Below are 21,643 nucleotides of genomic sequence, written 5' to 3'. Positions count from 1 at the left end.
TGTGTTTGAACCAAAAGCATTTGAGTATTTGTGTTTAATTTAGCAGCATCACAAATGTCTGCTATTCTCCTTTCCCATTTCTCTGTGTTAAACAAAGCCACTAGCACTGACCTCCAAAACGTCCACCCCAAAACAGAAATATAAAAGAAGTAAAAGTTGTTCCCAGTAAACCTTGCCAAACAACATTCAAGAAGAATAACTTATCAGCCTGCCTCACCTAAACAGACACAGCACCTGATACGTGCAGTGCCTAAACTGCCTAGCTCACATAAGCTGTGTTCATATAGGTGTTTATCCATAGCCTTACCGTCCCTTCCCCAATGTATGTAAGAAAGAGCTGACAGGCACCCACTGGTGTAACTAAATATATTTTTTAATCCTAAAATAGCTCCTGGTAATCATTGCAGGGCAAGAATAAATGATACGACCATTAGTTCTGACAGGAGAATATCTAACCTTTTGCAAGAAAATTATAATTAGAACTCCAGGGTTTGCCTTTTGGTGAAAGAAGTTGACCTCAATCACCATTAGTGGATTTGTCCATTACAGAAGCTTCAGTTGGGACAGACATCAGGTCTTGATGGCGGATTCCATCCAGTGATTGTATACAGATGCTTCCTAATTCCATCTTGAGGTTTCATAATAGGCTCTATTGTAAACACGTGGCTCCATTTTCATACCCTGCATTTACATTTGTCCCATAAATAATTTTCCAAAATTATCTAAGTAACACCAATGTGCCCAAACAGAGTCACTCCAAAAAATCACTACTTCCTTCAATAGGCTTACAACTACAAACAGTCTGTTATCCTTACTAGTATATTCAAATTTAACCATGGTGCAAAATTTGGTCTGTTATATTTTCTTCAGGTTATTTATGTAGCCATGCCACGATGCAGGGTGCCAGCAAAATAATCCCACTGCTTGTATAGCATTAATTTTGCCTAAACCAGCAAACACGCAAGTTCACTTCAAATCTCCTTTGGATATACAGACAGATATTCAGTTTTCCACACAAATCAGCAGAAGAGGTGTTTGTAAAACTTCGATTAAAAAAAAAAACAAAACTATATTTTATATTCTCCTTTCCCTTTCTCTGTCCTTTCTAGGCAGATGCAAATAAAATATAAGTGCAGTAATATCTAATTCAGATTATGCTTACTTTTAACTTTTGGAATTCTGTAAAGAGCCATAAAGTCTGCAATATTTATATTTAGAGAAAAAGAGCCATAAAGTCTGCAGTATTTCTCTTTAGAGTGTTTAAAAATAAAAGAAGGAAACGTTTTCAACTAACGTCTAGCATTTTATACCACCTTTTATATACACATATATTTCACTTATTAAGGATAAGCTTATATTTATACCTTAAAATGAATCCAAGGGCCTTAACTGGCTTCAGCTACGATTAGTTCTAATTACTGGTAGTACTGGAAATTATTTAAATGGCACTTTAAAGAGGTCCTCTATGATCTCATCTTTTCAGTAACTGCGGATGCCTTTCCGCTTAGTCTGAATAAGGTAGACTGAATTATTCTTAATTTTCTTTGGAGGCTCTTGTGGGTGATCGAAACACAAAGTCTGGAGCCAGGGTGCCTGGGAGTAAACCCTGGTTTGGCACCTATAGGTTCAGTTACCACTTAGGCAAGTGACTTAACACATCTGTGCTTCCACTTTCTCATCTGTGAAAACTGGAATAATAATCGTAATACCTAGTTGATAGAATTGCCACTATTAAAGGAGTTGACGTTTTAACGTGCCTGACACATAGTAATCATTATATACATTTTCTTCAAATTAACAGCTAAAATTCACTTACTGTGTTTGCTTTAATTTCTCTTAGACTTGCATGAAATTATGGCAACAAAGCTTACCTGTACCCACTGCTTAGGTTTTTGAAGTAGACCCTAAAATATGGCAATGGTTATGGATTTAGGGAGGACCTAGTCCATTGCTATGTGTTAATTTATGCATTAAATTCCACGTGTTATTAGGAAAAAAAAATTAGCACACGAACGAAGCACATTAGCACATTAAAAAGGGGTTGGGGCAGGTGAAGCCAGCTTGTGTTCTGAGGAAGATCATCCGGAGGCACCACCATCAACGGGAAGCCCAGGAATGTGGGCAATCTCAGATCTCCAGCTCTCATGAAGAGAACGGCCTCCTGAAACACGCAGCCGGGAGAACCCTACTGTCACTACGCTACACTCAGGAGGCTGACCCAGCTTTTGAGCACCGTGGGCTCCTATGGCTATGTTCACGCGGATGCGGCCATCAAGTGGCAGGCCCAGACAGTTATGTGGCAGGCCCAGACCTACTGGCCATGTCAGCACCATGAGCCCTTAAACCCTGAGCTCGTGTAGTCTCTCTGGACCTATTGCCACTATGATCATGTGGTAGATCCAGCTTTTCAAGTCGCTAGAGAATGGCAGACTCCTAAAACCTCCCCATCATGTGGATTCATCCTGTCATGTGGCCCTCAGGAGCTAGTGGCCTGTGGCAGCCTCAGCCCTCCAAGTCACAAAGGTGACCTGCTTCTGAGAGTCATATGGATGCTATGGTCCGTCACATATCCCCCTTGGTCACACATCAGGCTCAGCCATCTCTAATCTCGTGAAGATTGCTGCCTACCAGAATCTTCAGATCCCTGAGTCAACAGGGATGTGGCCGCTACCATCACATGGCAGGCAAAGCGCCTGCCGTCATGTGAACACCGCACCTGCCCTTCGGCTGTTGGTCGTGTATATTCTACGGTCATGGGACATGCTGTGGTCTCCTGAGGCTCAGTTCTCTCGGTCACAGTTCACGATTGAGGGCTCCTGAATCCTGACGTCACATGCATCCTTCTACTCTGTGGCCTCCGCCAGCCAAGCCCCTGGAAGTCAGGTAGGGCCCCACAGCGGCACGTTACGTTACGTAACCCCGCAGTCACGTGACGCCGTAAGGTCGTGACCTAGGGAGGCGCCGTTATAGCGTGCGGAGAGCCTGCCGAACGGTGGGTAGCTCGGCTTAGCCTTCTGAGGAGTCAGACCGAGAGGTGAAGAAGACCTTTAGAATTAAGGTACTTGTCCTGGCTGAGGGGGAACTTGATGAGGCTCTGGCTCTGATGCCAACCTTTCCATCGACATTCATATTCTGACACGGTAGGCGGTAGTCGGGTAGGAGGGGCGCCCTCCAGTACTAGAGGTTCAGTCAGAATCGGCGGGACAGCGGGCGGCAGGCGTTCATGGCCTGCTCTCGGCAGCTAGGCTCAGGAAACTGGGTGGACCCCTCTCTTCCCTCTTCCTTCCCAACCCCCACATTAAAGCCCTACTCTTGCTTATCTCTGTTTCGTATCCGTATTCACTACCTGCCATGTGATGGTGTCCTCTGCGCTCCTCTGACCACGTTTGTTATTAGGAACAGCAGAGAACTCCTAGATGCCAGTTCGTATCGATGATTTCAAATCTGATCTGAGTTTCTGTCTCTTAATTTGTTCTGTGGAGAGAGGCAAGGAGAGAGACTTTTTTAATTTGATAGTTCTCCAGTAAAAGTGTGAAAGTAGCCAGCACGTTAAGGTTCAGAATTTGTTTTCTGTATATGCTTTGCCGACCAGTAGTTTTTCAAAGTGTGTGTGGGGTGGGATGCCATAATCTTTTTCTGCTTGGACTCTCTAAACGGCTTAAATTAGTCCAGCCAGCCACTATTGGCTTCTGATTTTCCTCTTGATTTTATAACCATTCCTTTTTACATTCCTTGAAAGCTCTCCCCTTTCCTTCATGTGGGAAAAAACAGTGAATTTATTTAAGAAAACCATATTAAGTAAAATTATAGATGATACATATCATAAAAATCACGTAGATGGTACTTAATGAGTAAAATGCAGCAAGTAAAAGATGGTGTTTACATTTGTGAGGGATTTAAAGATTGTTTGAGAGATGGTTAAAGGAGTGATATATTTTTAAAATTATATAATAGCCATTTCTTTCCTCTCATTTCAGCACTTTCAGGTTTGTCCTACAACACACTATGTCTGAGAGACAGCAACAACAAAAATGCTTTTATTCATTGAAGAAATATGGGACATACAAAAATGAAGGTAAAAAGGATTTCTATATGTCATATTTTTAAGATAATATGCCACTTGAATCTCAAATAGAAGGGTAGTGTCTTAGCTTGTTCAGGCTGCTGTAGTAGAACACCATAGACCGGGTGGCTTGTAACTTACAAGAATTTATTTTTCCCGGTTCTGGAGTCTGTGAAGTCCAAAATCAAGGCACGAGCAGGTTGAGTGTCTGGTGAGAGTCTGCTTCCTGGTTCATAAAGGGCTGTCTTCACGCTGTATCCTCACGTGGCAGAAAGGGCAAGGGAGCTCTCTGGGTCCTCTTTTATAAAGGCACTAATCCCATTCATGACGGCACCTCCCTCATGACCTAATCACCTACCAGTGACTCAAACTTCAAATACTGTCACCTTGGAGCCTAGGTTGGTACATAAACAGTCAGTCTGTAGCAGGTAGTTTCCTCAAGCTATATGGGGATGGAACATTTTCCCACAGTCCACTGGAAGTACTAGTGTTCCTCAGAAAACATTTTGGGAAAGCCTGTTCAAACTAAATCTCTTCTGCCGCATTAATACCTTGTACCTTTGTTTACTAAGTAGAATGTATGCTTACTAATAATTATAATCTCTTCTTCTCATTGAGAAACTACTTATTACTAACTCATTTTATCTTATGCCATTAGTCATTCTCTCTTTTGCTTAATCTTTCCACTTTTTCATTCTTTACATACAACCTCAATTTATGTTTCTGATATCATGATGGCAAGAAATAAGTGCATAAGTGCTAGTCATTAGGAAGTCTTAAAAATAAAATAAAATGCCCCACTCTTGAAAAGATGATACAACTTACCCGTAAGGATGAGTGGATGAAATAGCTCTCCTTTTATAGCAATTTTCCACACTTTTTCAAAACTAGTTTTCTATTATTATTTAATCATTATAGCTGCCATTTTTTGAGTTCCTGTTATATGTCAAGCACTGTGGCAACCTTGTCATACCAGTTTTCTCATTTAAACCTCAGAAAAATCCTGAGAGGATGTTATTTTAATTTACAGATAAGATACAAGAATCAAGATAGGCTAGATTTTGCTGTGGTAATAGTCCCCATATCTCAGGGGTTTATTCCTCACTTCGACTACATGTCCATGGCAGGCGCATGCCCCTCACAGGATGGTGGACTTTGGGGGTCTGAGCCATTCTTACTGGAATGACTTGGAGACCCAAACTGACAGAGCAGCCATCATCTAGATAGTTGTCGGTCCCTGTGCCTGAGGTGAAGAGGACCCTGCAAGGTCTCAATCCAACAACCATATGTTCTGGCCCAGAAATAGCACATGTCACTCACAACCCATTAGCCAGAACCAGTAACATACACAGCCCTGTCCAAACAAAGGAGGTCAAGAAGTACAGCTCTTCCAGGTCCCCAGAACAGGGACAAATGGAAACACATGGCAAACAGCACTACCGCATGATGGAATTGAGGCTCAGAGAGGTAAAATATTCGCCTAAAATCACATACGCAGTAAGTGACTGGGCACATTCTGGATATAAGATTTCAAAATCCGCGCTCTTTCTGTTCCTACTCCTTTCTATATTGTATGCTGTCCTCTTCAGTGAAGTTCGTATGTACTTATCATAGAAGTTCTTTTGCTTCAATGCTGCAGTTCCGTCTCCCTTAATCATCTGATATTTCAACAGTGGATTTAGTTAAACCCCCCACACTGGTAAGCCACAGGTCTTTTCCAGGTAATTAAATGTACTGGATATTTGGATATCCATGCTATTCGAGGACAGCAATTATAAAAGAAAACGTGATGGTAGATGAAAAGACTGTGGATTTGTCACATACTTGATAAAAATCATCTCATGCATTTCCATATTGGCAAGAAAAAAAAATAAGAGCACAAGTTAATGAAATTGATAACAGATATGGATGAGTTGAATAAAAATGCTAGATGTTAGTGCTTTCAAAATATAAAAAAATAAGGAAACCTTTGGCAGTAAGGGTCAAGAAAATTAGAAGGCACAGATAAGCCACTTTCGAAGAAGGTGTCTTGCTTGTATTTACAGTAAAGCTTTAAAAGATAATATTATGAAAAAGATATGCTGATAATTTGAAAATTAACACTGAATGGGTAATTTCTAGACAAAAGAACATTATATTGGGGAAACAAAATACTCAGCTTATTCTTGACATTGCATGCATGAGAAGGCAAAATTACTGGTCAATCTTAATTAGTTATAAAAATGCAAAAAATAGAAATAAGATAAAGACAAACTTAATCCAGCAATGGCTAAAACAGATAGTACATCAGGGCAAAGTTGTGTTTATACCAAACTTGCAATGTTAGTTTAACATTAGGAGAGTCATAACGTAGTTCAACACATTCATAGGATAAAGGAGCAAGAAAAGGGTGATTATCACAAAGATTCCAGAAAAAAAATGCATGCAATAAAATTCAACAACCAATCAAGATTAAACAACAACAAAAATAACACTTAGCTAACTGGGAATAGAAAGATATTTCTTTAAAATTATAATGTGTGCTTTAAAAAATCTATAACAAACACTGTAAGTAATAATGAGACATTAAAAGCATTCCATTCTAAATCAGAAGAGGCAAAGATGATTCATATAATCACTTCTGTTCAACATCTTACTGAGTCTCCTAGGCATTGAAGTAAGCCAAAATACATACATACATTAATTAATATATGTGTAAAAGTGAAAAGGAACAAAACTGTGAGTATAGTTGTCTTCATATAAAGCTCAGGAGGATCTATGGAAAATTATAATAATAGTGATTAACCAGTTTATTGGATATAAGACTAATATACACAAAATAATTTCACAAAATAGAAAATTATATTTTCAATGTGAAATTACCATTTCCAATAGCCAAAAAAATGGACCTGTGGAATATACCTCAAGTTGGCTCAGCTGGCAAGTATTCCAACACTCATAAACACTCTTACATGTTTTCTTGTACCGTAGAGAAATGGAAAGGTAAAAACAAGAATGGAGACCTACGTTAGTGTGTGTGTATGTTTTCTAGACCCCCTTTTGTCTAGGGTCCCAAAGAAGACCTCTGTGTATCAAGCCTATGCACCATAGTGAAACTTGGAGGTAGAACTGAGTAATGTGGGAGCCACAAGCAGGATCAGCTACGTATGATGGGAGAGGTCTCTGGTTTTTATGGGCAGCCACAGCAGAGTGCCTGGAATTCAGTCTCTGTCATACATGTTGGTTAGCTCATAGGCAGCAGGGGTGTTTCAGCTATACCAGTCCCACGGCGTGAGGGGGCTTCCCCTGGCTGTGCGGCATCCAAGCCCACTTTTCTGGCCCTCACAGAATTTTTGTAAGCTGTGTGATATGTTTTATTAAAGATGTCTTATTTTTGTAAAATAGCTAGAATGAATATCTGGCATAAGGAAGTGGGGACTTTGATTAATAGAGTACTTGACACCAAAATTGGTTGCAAGCAAAGGGCCCTGAAGGAAGTGGGGATCGGGGATGGGTTATCCAGTCTAGGTGGATCTGAAGATAGTAAGGACCCAGTTGGTAACAGAGGACGAATCATTAGTGTTCCATGGCACACAATGGTGAAAGAGTTGCAGTTGCGTGACTGGACAGAACTTGGGTCCACTTGCCTGCTGCACAGCAAAGCCAATCTACTGACGCTGGGTTGTCGGTGAAGGAAAGTACAGTGTTTGTTTTCTGGGTGCCAAGCAAGGAGAACTGGCTGCTTGTGTTCAGAAGACTCTAACTCCCTGCTGACTTTCAGGGAAGTGCATGACTTTCCTCTGATTGTTTGTTGGTGAGGAAACAGGGTGCTGTTTCAGGGATCTTAATCATCAGCATTCTGGTTCTAACCAGTCTGGGGTCGGTGTGCTTGTGGTCAGCATGGAGTCACCATCCTCCACCTGGGCAGGGGATCTTAGTTTCTGCATAACGGCTCAAAGATATGTATGAAGTTGTTATCCCTTGCAGAGAAACTAGGACTCTGCTTTATCACTGCACTATTGTTCTTCCCTGCTTTTCTTTCTTTTTTTTAAACATCATTCTTGGAGTATAATTGCTTTACAATGGTGTGTTAGTTTCTGTTTCTAACAAAGTGAATCAGTTATACATATACATATGTCCCTATATCTCTTCCCTCTTGTGTCTCCCTGCCTCCCACCCTCCGTATCCCACCCCTGTAGGTGGTCACCAGGCACCAGGCTGATCTCCCTGTGGTATGCGGCTGCTTCCCACTAGCTATCTATTTTATGTTTGCTAGTGTATATGTGTCCATGCCACTCTCTCACTTCATCCCAGCTTACCCTTCCCCCTCCCCGTATCCTCAAGTCCATTCTCTAGTAGGTCGGTGTCTTTATTCCCGTCTGGCCCCTCGGTCCTTCATGACCAATTTTTTTTAGATTCCCTATATATGTGTTAGCGTACAGTATTTCTTTTTCCCTTTTTGACTTACTTCACTCTGTATGACAGACTCTAGGTCCATCCACCTCTCTACAGATAACTCAATTTCGTTTCTTTGACTGCTTTTCCTTTGTTTCTGCATTTCCTCACTTCCCTAATTAGTAAGTGCTTGAGTCTGTTGTTTGGAACTCAGGGAAGGCCTAGGAGGCCAAAGCCTTTTCCTACAGACAAGAAACAGGGAACACAGTGGGGCTTTTGTACCCGGGAGGGCCCTGAAGGGTTCTGTTCAGTGTCAGTCCCCCCTTTTCTTTGATACTCCTCAATCCTGAGGGGATCATGAGTGGGGCAAGAGAGGGAATAAAGTTTTGGATAGAGAAGTTAATCATAAACTTGGCAAGGGAACTCGGTTTTAGGGGGACTCAGTTTCAAGCGTTACCAGCTGTACCTCTGGTCACTTGAATTGAAATGCCTTTGAAGTCAGTGTGTTGGTGGGCCAGGCAGCTGCTGTTTGGGACCCAGAGGACACTCCTTTCCCCCACAGCATTGAGAAACACATTAGTGTGGAGGGCATCTTCACCTTTGAAGTGTTCTGAAGTGGCTGACTTGTGTAGGCCACAGATGAGATGGGAGATTCTGCCATTGACATGGTCACCCTCACTTGAGTGGGGATGTTGGGGTTCTGGAGTTGCAGGCCCAGTAGGAGCACTTAATCTCCTGCCTCAAGGTGAGTGCTGTTTACTTAATAAACAGCAAGGATGGAAGGGTAGTCACACTGGTTTGACCTGTAGCAACCTCTGAAGATTGCTAATTGATCAACAGATCCCTTGGATCTGAAATATCTGAACATACTCCAAAGTTGCATTTGATCAGTGTAAAAATAAATAAAATATAAACAAAGATTTGTAATAAAATATAAGAACATAAAAATAAATAAATCAAGCTCTAGGTCTGGTGACTTGACCTCTCTTGATGGCAAATGGTAGTCCTTTACTCAATTCCCACACTTGACCCAGAACACCATGAGTGAGTGGACTACTGAGGAAGGACCCTACGGTGAAGTCACACGTTACTGCAGTAAATCTTCTTCCCAGGCTTAGCCAAAGGGACCGTCAGCCATTTACCACAGTTACTGTGCATTTGCTTTAAGGACACTTGCTCTAAGCCAGAGCTCAACAAACTCCCTGGAAAGGGCCAGGTGACAAATATTTGAGGCTTTGTGGGCCATTTTGTCTCTTTCGTAACTACTCAGCTCTGCTGTTGTAGAGCGGAAGCCTCCACAGACAAGTATGGCTGTGTTCCACTAAAACTCTGCGTATGGACATTGGCGTGTGGATTTCAAATAATTTTCACATGTCAAGAAATATTATTGTTTTAACCATTTAAACATGTAAAAACCATTCTTACCTTGCAGGCCCTAGAGAAACAGGCCCCAGGCCAGGTTTGGCCCATGGGCTGTAGTCTGCCAGTCTCTAATTTAAGCTAATGGAATCACTGGGTCCCTAAAACAACAGAGTGGAAAGCCAGCAAAATGAGGTGGCATCCATTGCTATGGTCTCTGGCAAGCATAAACCAAAAGCTGATACTTTAATACAGTAGCTTTCAACTGTGGTTGCACACTGCAGTCACGTGGAGAATTTACAAAATGTGGGTGCCTGGGTCTCAACCCAGTTCTGCTTTAATTATTGTGGGTATAGCTTGGAGCTGGTGATATTCTCAAACTCCCCAAGTGGCTCTACTGTGTAAACGAGGTGGAGAACTACAACCCATACCGTGGGACATTACTCAGCAATAGAATAGGCAGGAACATAAATGGATTTCAAAAGCATGATGCTGACTTTAAAAAGCCAGACACAAAGGTGTGCAGCATGTATGATTCCATTTACAAGAAATTCTACAGCAGGCAAAACAAATATATAGGGACTGTGAGCAGATGAAGGTTTATATGGAGCTGGGAAGTGGAAAGATTAACCGGGAACCGTTTGGAGTGTGATATATGCTTTATAACATTTTTTTTAAATTGGAGCATAATTGCTTCACAATGGTGTGTTAGTTTGTGCTTTATAACAAAGTGAATCAGTTATACATAAATATCTGTTCCCATATCCCTTCCCTCTTGCATCTCCCTCCCACCCACCCTCCGTATCCCACCCCTCTAGGTAGTCACAAGGCACCACACCGAGCTGAACTCCCTGTGCTATGCGGCTGCTTCCCACTAGCTATCTACCTTACGTTTGGTAGTGTATATATGTCCATGCCTCTCTCTTGCTTTGCAACAGCTTACCCTTCCCCCTCCCCATATACTCAGGTCCATTCTCAAGTAATTTTGTGCCTTTATTCCTGTTTTACCCCTAGGGTCTTCATGAAATTTTTTTTCTTAAGCTCCATGTATATGTGTTAGCATACGGTATTTATCTTTCTCTTTCTGACTTACTTCACTCTGTATGACAGACTCTAGGTCTATCCACCTCATTACAAATAGCTCAATTACGTTTCTTTTTATGGCTGTATGCCTTGTGTCTTGATTGAGCTGGTGGTTAGCTCTAATCCCTGATTTTTACATGTAAGTAATTTGAGATCAGGAGAAGTTGGGTGAATTGTCCAAAGTGATGTAGCTTAATAATCAGAGAGAAGACAGGTGGATCTGATTATCAGTAATTGTTCCTGTTATGCTATGGAATGAGTCAATAGTAATAGTGCTTCCCCCCAAGCCCGTGGCAAAACCTGACCCAGCCTTTTATGCAAGTAAAGCATGCACGTGAAAGTACACCTCTTGTGCATTCCAAACACCTACTCATAAGCACAGTTGACATTCTCACGTGTTCCTTTACGTTGACTTCTTTACGTTTGTATTTACATATCCAAACAAAAACTTTTCTTAATATTTCCTTTTGAGTAATCACACTCTAATATACAGGTTTAAAAACTATGGTAAAAATACGTGACATAAAATTTACCATCATAACCATTTTTAAGTGTTCAGTTCAGTACAGTTAAGTTGATTCACATTGCTGTGAAACCAATCTTCAGAACTTTTTCATCTTTCAATTCTGAAACTCTATACATTAAACAGCAATTCCCCTTTGTCCCTTCCCCCCAGTCCCTGGTAACCCCATTCTACTGTCTGTTTCTATGAATCTGACTACTTTAGATACCTTATTTGGATTAAACCCATGGACTCTGTTTACGATAGTTTTCCCAACTTTAAATATATATATATATTTATTTATTATTTTGGCTGCGCCGGCTCTTTGTTGCAGCATGCTGGATCTCTAGTTGCGGCATGCAGACTTCTTAGTCGCGGCATGCGGACTCAGTTGTGGCATGCAGGCTTCTTAGCCTTGGCATGCAGACTCTCAGTTGCAGCATGCTTGCAGGATCTAGTTCCCCGACCAGGGATTGAACATGGGCCCCCTGCAATGCGAGCATGGAGTCTTACCCACTGGACCACCAGGGAAGTCCCTAGAAACCTTATGTAAGTGGAATCATACAGTATTTGTCTTCTCGTGACTGGCTTATTTCATTTAGCGTAATGTTCTCAAGGTTCATCCATGCTGTAGCATATGACAGAATTGCCTTCCTTTAAAAGGCTGCATAATATTCCATTGTGTGTGTGTGTGTGTGTGTGTATATATCTATACCACAATTTGTTCATCCTTTTATCCATCGATGGACATTTTAATTGTTTCTACTTCTTGGCTGTTGTGAGTAGTGCTGCTATGAACATAGATGTGCAGGTATCCCCTCAAGATTCTACTTTCAGTTCTTTTGGACATATACCCAGAAGTGGGATTGTTGGGTCATATGGGAGTTCTAGTTTTCATTTTTTCTGGAATCCCCATACACACTCATAAAGAATGAATGGGTCAAAGAAGAAGTCACAAAGGAAATTAGAAACTACTTTGAGACAAATTAAAAGGAAAGTCCATCATACCAAAAGTTAAGGGATGCAGCAAAGGTGTGTTAAGAAGGAAGTTTATAGCTTTAAATGTGTACATTGAAAAGACAAAAGATCTCAAATCAACAGCCTAATTTTACAGCTCAAGAAATTAGAAACAGAAGAAAAAACTAAAGCCAAAGCTAGCAGAAGGAAGGAGATATATAAGAGCAGAGATAAATGAAATAGAGAAAAAACCCAACAACAATAGAAGAAAAGTAAATGAAACTAAGAGTTGGGTTTTTGTTAAAGCTACACAAAATTAAGAAACCCTAAGTTAGACTCACTAAGAAACAGAAAATAGAGGACACTCAAATAATTAAATTCAGAAATGAAAGAGGGACATTACAACTGATACTACAGAAATTAAAAGGATTATTAGTGAATACTGTGAATAATTGTATGCCAACAAATTGGAAAACCTAGAAGAAATGGATAAAGTCCCCCAAACAGACAATCTAGCAAGACTGAATCATAAAGAAATACATAATATGAACAGATCGATTAATGAGTAAGGAGATTTAATCAGTTAACAAATATCTCCCAGCAAAATAAATCCCAGGACCACATGGTTTCACTGGATTATTCTATCAAATACTTGACAGGGCGATGTCTGAGACTGCTTGTGTCTGAATCACCTTGCTGAGGGAGGTCTCTAGCCCTGTTCAGGCACCTGATGCAGTTGGTCAGCCAGGGGACTGCAGTAGCTGTCAGCTAGCTCCTTTTACCCTTTCCCCTCGGCAACGTTATTTCGGAAGGAATGTGGGTTCTTGCAAATGACTCTGACTCTTCCTATACACTGTACGTAGACCACATGCCCTTACTGCTCCCTTTAAAATGTGAACTTTTCCCTTTCATTGCTGGATTTCCCTGAAAACGAGTTGGTTGCCCGGCATTCTCCAAAGGTCAGCAATAAGGTTCCTCTTTGTTGTTGTTATTGTTGATGAGGGTCATTATGAACTCCTGGCTTTTGAGCATGTTGGTGGGCTTCAAACCATTGTGATGTGCTGTTGAGCAGAGGACTGAAATGATGTGACTTGCGCTCTGCTGCTGGGCTGAAAACAGACAGGTAAGGGAGCCAGGATGAAAGCAGAGGGACCAGCTGGACAGCAGTCCAGTCCAGGAGGTAGATGTTGGTGTCTTGGCCAGGGTGGTGGTAATGGAGGTGGTGAGAAGTGGCTGGCTTCTGGACATACTTTGAGAGAGGGGCCGAGAGAATTTCCTGACCAGTTAGTTGGATGTGGAGTGTGGGAGAAAGAGAGCACACCATGCCCCCTCCGAGTTTTGGGGACTGAGCAAGTGACATTTGTGGGTCAAGTGCCCTATCTGTGTTTACTTTCACTTCCAGTGCCACACAAGGAAAGTCCCAAGGTTGTGAGTAGCAGGATTGCCCTGACAGCGGGCCACACGGGGAAAGCAACAGCTCCCCAGAGGAGTTCATCTGAGGCCTGGTCGTAATCACTCCATCGTGGAGTGATCAGCCGTGGACGGATCTTTACTCATATGTGTGCCCTGAGACAACATGGAATAGTTAATGTACAAAAGGCACAGCACACAAACCTAGAGAACCTTAAGCATTACAACCCAAAGGAAGCTGGTTTCTAACAGTGTAATTACCATAATCCTCCCTCCCCACAAGCCACTAGTATGATTATCTCCTGATTCACTGTTTCAGTGGAATGTGTTAAAAATAAAATACCCTTAGTGAATCCACCTATGGGGAAGAGAATTGACACGACCTTATTTCTGCAGGGGCCGAAAAACTTCCAAATCTTTTTCCATGGTGAATTAGACATGTTGGAGGGGAGAATTTGTGGGTGGAGGGGTGAACAGCAACACAACTTCTGGGAGTGAATACAAGGTGAAGTGTACCCAGGACACTTTCTAAGCGTGCCTGTAGCTTCAGTATGCAGTACAGTAGATGTCAGAGTAAAGAAAATGAACAAGAGCCAAAGCCTTACGGAATGATGAAAGGATCAGGACACCCGGGAGACATAAAGATCCTAAATGCGTACTCACCAAACAACAGAGCCTCAAAGTACACGAAGCAGAAGCTGGTGGAGCTGAAAGGAGAAAGAACCAGATCTGTAATTATAGTGGGGGCCTTTGACACCCACCTCCCTCTTAGCAAGTGACAGATTTACTAAGGAGAAAATCAGCAAGGATATAGAAGACCTGCATAACACAGTAAACTAAGGAGATGTACATTACATAAATAGAACAGTCCGCCCACCAACAGCAGAGTACAGGTTTTTCCCCGGGGGTCTCTGTAACATTCACCAAGTTAGACCATCTCCTTGACCATCAGACAATTGTCAGTAAATTCAAACATAATTGAGGGACTTCCCTGGTGGTGCGGTGGTTAAGAATCTGCCTGCCAGTGCAGGGGACACTGGTTCGAGCCCTGGTGAGGAAGACCCCACATGCCGCGGAGCAGCTAAGCCCTTGCGCCTCAACTACTGAGCCTGTGCTCTAGAGCCCTCGAGCCACAACTACTGAGCCCGCGTGCCACAATTACTGAAGCCCGCGCGCCTAGAGCTCAAGAGAAGCCATTGCAATGAGATGTCCATGCACCACAACGAAGAGTAGCCCCCGCTAGCCGCAATTAGAGAAAGCCCGTGTGCAGCAACGAAGACCCAATGCAGCCATAAATAAAGAAAGAAAATTATTAAAAAAAATAAGAAGACTTGGGATCTCCCAGAGTGTGCTCCCTGGCCACGATGGAATCAAATTAGAAACCAGTAATAGAAAGCAAATAGAAGGATCCCTAAACACTTGGAAATGCTGGTTGACACATCATTCCAGGTTATCATTCACACCCTTGTTATAGAAGAGCTGAAGTGAGGAAGAGTTGCCTGCTGAGCTGAAAGGCATTTCAGGCTGGCCCAATAAAGAGCTCACTCTGGCTCTTTCAAACAGCCTATTGTTCAGGGCAAGGCTGGAGGAAGGGAGACAGTTCAGGAGGTTGTTACATCAGTGCCACCTGACATTAAAGCTCCTAGTGCACTGGCAAAGGAAGTCCAGCCAGCTTGCTGGTTGTTAGTGGAATCGGTTTGGTGGCTCATTGGATTTGTCAAGCACAAGAGAGGTATTGGTGCGGTTGCTGGAAAGTCCTGAGAGAAGGCAAGATTCGGGTGCCTTCCTGGTATATATATGACTGCTGTCCAGTCTAACCCATGGACGCATACACCACGGTTCTTTATCAGTCCAGCTCCACTGTTTTAAAAGTTTCACCGCAGTTGTCCTCTCCTCCCTCCTCTTCTCCTCTCTCTTTCTCCTCCTTGTCCTCCTCTTCCTCATCCTGCTCCTCCTCGATTCTTCCCCTGATAGTGCCATCTGTCGGATAAGGCTGTCCTCTCTGGACAGGCAGAAGAGTGTCCTTTCTGAGGTTTGTGGGATTGGTCCCTTAGGCTAGGTTGGCACTTTGCCTGCCCTACCATGCTGTTAGCCTAAGACATGGTACGTGGTAAGTGGACCACAGATGTGTCTGCAAACTTGTATTTTTGTTCCTCTTTTCAGAATACAGTGATGGTGGTAGATCACCTCAAGGAAGAAAGAAAGGTTGGAGTTCTTTCCCAGGTAATTCTGGCGAGAGGAGCCCTCATTACGAACACGATGGGTGTGAGCCTCAGCCCTCACATCTCCAGGAGGATGCTGGAAACGTGGTGAAGAGGGATGTCCAGGAGGACCCCGAAGTAAGACAGTAAGTGGCCAGGCAGCAGGGTTTGTACACAGCAGACACTGGGACCATGCACCTCTCTCAGTCTCCGTGGACTTGTTTTTCTTCTCTCACTGCAAAACAGAAGCTTGCTCGAAGTGAAATAATGGTTGAGCAAAGCTAATTGTACTGCTGGTGTCAAAGAGACCAGGGTGTACAGAAGACTTTCTTAGCACTTATGGCCCCTCACCCTCCTTCTCTCCACATCCCTCCTGCAGCTCTCCCTGTGCCATCCAAGGCAACAAGAGGACAGTGAGATGGCACAGTGAAGGCCACATGCATAAGACTGTGTGGAGAAAGAGAACACCTGTGGAGAGAGAAATGGGGGAGAACACACATGATGGAACCCCAGGGAGCTGGTTCAGGGTCACAGTGAGTATCCTGAAAAATGTATGGAATGTGCAGGAGAGAAAAGCCAGGGGGAGTTGTGTTGGTCTCATGTAGACATGCTAGTTTATTTCACTGGGGACAGTTTGTAATCTGTCCCTTTAATTACCAGGAGTTAACACTCTTGTTCATCTAAGATCAGATTCAGAGAAGCAATGTAAATGGAACAGGCTGACTGTGAGGTGAACGGAGGAGCCTGTCTCATAGCAAAGATGGAAACTACTGCCAAGGATATGGAGCAACTCCACATTGGAGGTCTCAGCTTGGCAAGCTGAGTGTGCGAGATGCAGGGTCAAGCCTCTGGAGACCTTGTCTGAGGGGCAAGCAATGTCTGCACTGGGTAGGATCTCCTGGAAATTTATAAAAGGAATATCACCTCTGTCACCTTGATTATGTGGAAGAGAGTTTGACTGGAGAGAAAGAGTATTTAGGAAATCCATATTACGAACACCCATAAGAAATCGGACCAGTGGTCCCTTCTTTAGAAGCCCTTTCAAGCTCAGTAGAAGGCCGGAAAATAACAGGAAAAGGTTCGTCCTCCAGCCTAAATACCCTGCTGTCTGTCCTCTCTCCCATCCCTTCTTTTCATCCTCAGATTCCTTGTGGGATGAAGTATGACAAGACATGGCTAATGAACTCAATCCAGAGCCATTGCAGTGTCCCCTTCACTCCAGTGGACGTAAGAGAGGATGCCGGAGCCAGACGCGTGGGCACAGGGAAGGGGGAGAGAGGGAGACCTGGTTCAGCAGGGTCTGTTGGCTTCTGATACTATTGCTGTTGCATTCACTCCCTGTAGTTCCACTTTTTGCAAAATGGGGCTCAGTTCTTTGTCCAGGAAGCTAACACTGCCCGTGCATTGATGGATGTCAGCTACAAGATTTGTGACGAGGAGAGACGAAAGGTGTGTGTCGAGGGCGTGACGTGTACCTCATCCTGAGGAAGGAGGACAGGCCAGGGGCTGGTTGTCTTCTTTGGAACTAGAGTTCCTGGTGCTTACCCCACCTCTGCTTCCTGCAGATACCTGTCTTTGTCGGCCCCTCCGCTGTTCCCTACTCTGTGCGGGATAAGTTGAAGCCAGAAGAAATGGAGCAGCTAAAGGTAATGCAGACTCAAGGCGTGTTGTGTGCCAGCGCTCAGACCCACCTCTCCTTCCTCCAGTGCCCCGTCCCCCTCACCCCCGATTTCCCTGCCATCACCACAGCCTCAGAGCGGCTGTCTCCATCTCTCTCTCCACAGCTGACATTGAGCAAACGATATAATATCTTCAGGCAAGCACTTGACCTCCAGAGGCTCCGCTTTGACCCAGGTATGGCTGACAGCAGTAATTCTAGGGCGGCCGAGGGCAGAGGGGTCTTCCTGGAGGGTGACTTAGGGATGGTAACGTGGGGAGGGGCTGGTGCTGGCCCCAGACCCCACTCAGCCATCTGATTCCCTCCCCTCTCCTTCCTGAAGACTTGGTAGGCCATGATATTGATATAATTCTGAATCGAAGAAGCTGCATGTCCGCCACCCTGCAGATCATCGAAAAGAATTTCCCTGAGGTAAGGCTGTAGGCCCAGTGCTGGTATTAGGGTAGGGGGTGGAAGAGCTGGGGTGCAGGGCAGATTTGTCTCCAAGGTCCTCGATAGTAACCTTCACTCTACCTCTTCTTGCCCCAAAGCTGTTGTCCTTGAACTTGAGCAGCAACAAACTGTACCAGCTGGATGGCCTGTCTGACATTATACAGGTGGCCCCCACGGTCAAGATCCTGAATGTCTCTGAAAATGAGGTGAGAAGAGGGAGCCAGGTCAAAGTTGGGTTGAGAGTAGAGGGGGCGTGTTAGTGGCCATCAGAGTGATGACAGGAGGCAGGTGAAGGTACCTGTGGGGGAGGGAGGGGTCTGGGGGTGCAGGGATCCGGATGTCCCTCTTTCCCTGGGATTCCTTTTCTCACTTCCACCCCATATTTCTCAGCTGAAGTCTGTGTGGGAGTTGAGCAAGATGCAAGGGCTGAAGCTTGAAGAGCTGTGGCTGCAAGGGAACCCATTGTGTAGCACCTTCGCAGACCAGTCCACCTATGTAAGGTCAGTGTGAACACCCTGTCACCCTTCTTGGTGACCTTCACCCATGGGAGCCTAGACTATCTGTGACAGTGCCCCTATGCCAGAGGTGGCAGCCCTGGTCTTCTGGGAGGATCACAGGCCCCACCTTCTGCTCTCTCTGTGCCTATCACCGGTGAGGAGTTTCCTTCCCCTGACCTGCTCACCTCTGCAGGCGCTCTGGGGTCTGTTTCCAGCTCTCTGCGCCCAGCTATATTGCACCAAGGCCTCCCAAGAGTGTGCCCCAGGAAGCAGGGCTTCTCCTCCTCACCAGAACCAGGAGCGACCAGCCTTGATCCAGATGCTGGCGCCCTGGACTGAGAAGGGTCCTCCAGTCCCGGGCCTCTTGCTGAGCGAAGCCTTCCTTCTTCGTGCTGAGCTGGGGTGTGCCTCCCCCGTTCTGAGTGGGGCCCTCTTCCCCTGCCTCCAAAGGGGTCCACCCTCCTCTCCCAGGTTGACATGGGGGCTTTCCTGCGCCATGCTGAGGGCTGAGGCCGTGGGTGGCTGCTGTCATGACATCCATTCTGCTGGCCCAGTGCCAGGAATTGGACCCTCCTTGGGGTCCAGCTTGGGAAAAAGCAGGGCTCCTTGAGTCAAGGGGCCAGACGTGGGCTCCCGCCAGTGATCAGAGGGCTTCCTGAGGCAGGAGTGGAAGGCAGAGGGCAGAGGCGGTAGCGGAGACAGGACAGGCCTCTCAGGGGCACTTGCCATCCCTCCCTGCACACGTCACAGCATCCCGCCTGGTCCTTCACAGGAGCCCTGGGCAGCCTGAGACAGGTATGCTTCCTCAGATAAAGAACCAACTCAGACAGGTGCAGGGGTCATCAGGAGAGAAGACGGTGGTCATCAGAGGGGGGCCATGGATCCTCAGCCCCATACGGAGCTGCGACCTGACCCTTTCCTCCATCTGGGGAAGATCTGCCCCCATGGCTGCTCATTTTCCCATGCCCAAGTCTGGCTGAGCTCACACAGGTGACAAAGTTTCAGCCAGTATCCAGTGGGCCCCCAGCCCAATATGTGCATAGTTTCCATTCCTACCTGGTGTGTCTGGGCGATTCTGAGGCAGGTGAAGAGCCGCAATGGGTGTGCCGTTTCCCCTTTCTTCTCTCTTCTTCCCTGACCCCCACCACGGGAGAGCTTCTTTCCCTTCCCTTTGTTTTCTCTCTCTCCCTTGTCTCTGTGCCCCTAGGTCTCTCTCATCTCTCCCCTCCTACCTTCACTCCCTTTCTGTCCTCATCCCCTCCATCTCCCTCCCTGAGCCCCACCTCACTCACCTCCCTAGCCCAGCATCCTGGGCCATCCCGGGGGGGTGTCCGGGTCTTGCCAGAGTGCTGGACTCCCGGTGAGGTCGCAGGGCCCCGGGGCTCCCACTCCATGCCCTCTTCTCCCCACAGCCTTCAGTGGGGCCCTGGAGGAAGGAAGGGAGGAGAAGCAAGCCCTGCAGCATGGGTTTGAAATGCTGGTCCCTGTGGCACTGGAGAAGGGAGTCCGAGTAGTCTGGGTGGGAGCTACCAAGGCGAAGGAGATGGAGGGAGGGAAGGAATATTAAAGTGAAGGTACTGAGAGAGAGGAGGAGACAGTGCCTTTTGGACAGTAGGATGACAGATGCTCAGTGCTCAACAGGCAAGTGGACCGAAAACCCTTAAAATCAGGAGCAGATGTGGGCAAAGGGTGCTGCTGGATTGGCCAGAACACACTGACTTCTCTTTATGGTATTACTTTTACCTCAAAGGAAGCATTGCAACCTTGAACTATCAACCACCTCTTCTCTATTTTTGGTTTTGGACAGGGCCATCAGAGAATATTTCCCGAAGTTGTTACGTCTGGTAAGTGCCTATGTAAATCATTGTATCTTACAAATGTTGGTGGCCTCTGCACCTGCCCTCAAGCCCGTTGGGTCTTACCTAGATCACATATTAGCATCAGAAGCTTAACCATTTTGGGGGACAGGGACTCCTGAAAATGACATGGATATACTTGCTGGAAAAATACCCATAAATACACACACACACACACACACACACAAGTTGAATATAACACTAGAGACTTCCAGGACCTCATGATGAAGACATCCACTGTAAGCTTTCCCATGGAATTTCCAGGGCCCTTTCGCACCTGACCTCTGACCCTCACCCTCCTGGGCCCATCCTTTTCCCGGATCATCCAGGGCCACTCCCCTGGTCTCCACTCCTGACTTCCTCTTCCCTTCTCCAGGATGGCCAGGAGTTACAGTCACCAGTTACCCTTGACGTTGACACTCCCTACATAGTAAAGCCCTGCAAGGTGAGGAAGTGGATCAAACAACATTTGGGGATTTGCAGGGAGGCTTTATCTACTGCATATTCTCAAGTGCCATTTGATTCCAGCACATCTTCCTTGGATCTGATGAGCTGAAGAGCCTAGTCCTGCAATTCCTACAGCAGTAAGTACCTCTGACAAGCGGAGCAAGGGGTGGAGGGCTAGGAGAGGTGAGGCCACCTAAGCACAGGTCTGCTCAGGGGAGTTTTCAAGTCTCATTTGAGGTCCAGACCACAGAGATAGACTGTCTTCACTGCCCCCCCTTAGGTATTACTTGATCCATGACTATGGAGACAGACAGCATCTCACGGGTGCTTATCACGAGGAGGCCTGCTTCTCCCTGACCATCCCCTTCCACCCCGAGGACCCAGCCCCGTGAGTATCACAGCACAGGCTCTGCTCCTGGGCCGTGTGGCTCCGTAGCAGACACAGGCCAGCTCCTGCAAACACCCACCACCCACTGTTGCTCTTTGTCTCCTAGAAGCAGCTTGTGCGAGTACTTCAAGGACAGTAGGAATATGAAGAAGCTCAAGGACCCCCGTGAGTGTGCGATGGGAAGACTGGGTGGGAAAGGGCGGTGAAGGGGTCAATCATAGGGCCCAGGGCGTGGCAGCCCCTGACCTTTGCTCGCTTGCCCTCCCCTTACAGACCTGCGGGTCCAGCTGCTGAAGCACACAAAACGTGTCATTGTGCACACCCTCTGTGGGTTGCCCAAGACTCAGCATGACTTCAGCTCCTTCGTGGTGGACATTTGGTTCCAGATGGTGAGCG

General features: G+C 45.4%; 1 protein-coding gene across 1 annotated transcript in view; it reads left to right on the top strand.

The window, feature by feature from the left end:
* Positions 1-14,299: 14,299 nt before the first annotated feature.
* The window catches only part of LOC309796252 (nuclear RNA export factor 2-like), a gene marked incomplete at both ends in the record, with an annotated part of 34,516 nt that continues 27,172 nt past the window's right edge, over positions 14,300-21,643 (top strand). Inside the window, 15 exons of the mRNA XM_082609296.1 lie at positions 14,300-14,479; positions 15,312-15,480; positions 15,912-16,087; positions 17,294-17,398; positions 17,515-17,595; positions 17,734-17,803; positions 17,950-18,038; positions 18,158-18,265; positions 18,429-18,559; positions 20,364-20,400; positions 20,735-20,857; positions 20,941-20,996; positions 21,140-21,247; positions 21,354-21,412; positions 21,521-21,636. Coding sequence (XP_082465422.1) covers positions 14,300-14,479; positions 15,312-15,480; positions 15,912-16,087; positions 17,294-17,398; positions 17,515-17,595; positions 17,734-17,803; positions 17,950-18,038; positions 18,158-18,265; positions 18,429-18,559; positions 20,364-20,400; positions 20,735-20,857; positions 20,941-20,996; positions 21,140-21,247; positions 21,354-21,412; positions 21,521-21,636 — 1,608 coding nt within the window. The remainder of the gene's footprint in view (positions 14,480-15,311; positions 15,481-15,911; positions 16,088-17,293; positions 17,399-17,514; positions 17,596-17,733; positions 17,804-17,949; positions 18,039-18,157; positions 18,266-18,428; positions 18,560-20,363; positions 20,401-20,734; positions 20,858-20,940; positions 20,997-21,139; positions 21,248-21,353; positions 21,413-21,520; positions 21,637-21,643) is intronic.

The sequence above is a fragment of the Mesoplodon mirus genome (assembly GCF_964341445.2).
Source record: "Mesoplodon mirus genome assembly, chromosome: X".
Classification (NCBI taxonomy): Eukaryota; Metazoa; Chordata; class Mammalia; order Artiodactyla; family Ziphiidae; genus Mesoplodon; species Mesoplodon mirus.
This window is presented reverse-complemented; position numbering and strand designations above follow the sequence as displayed.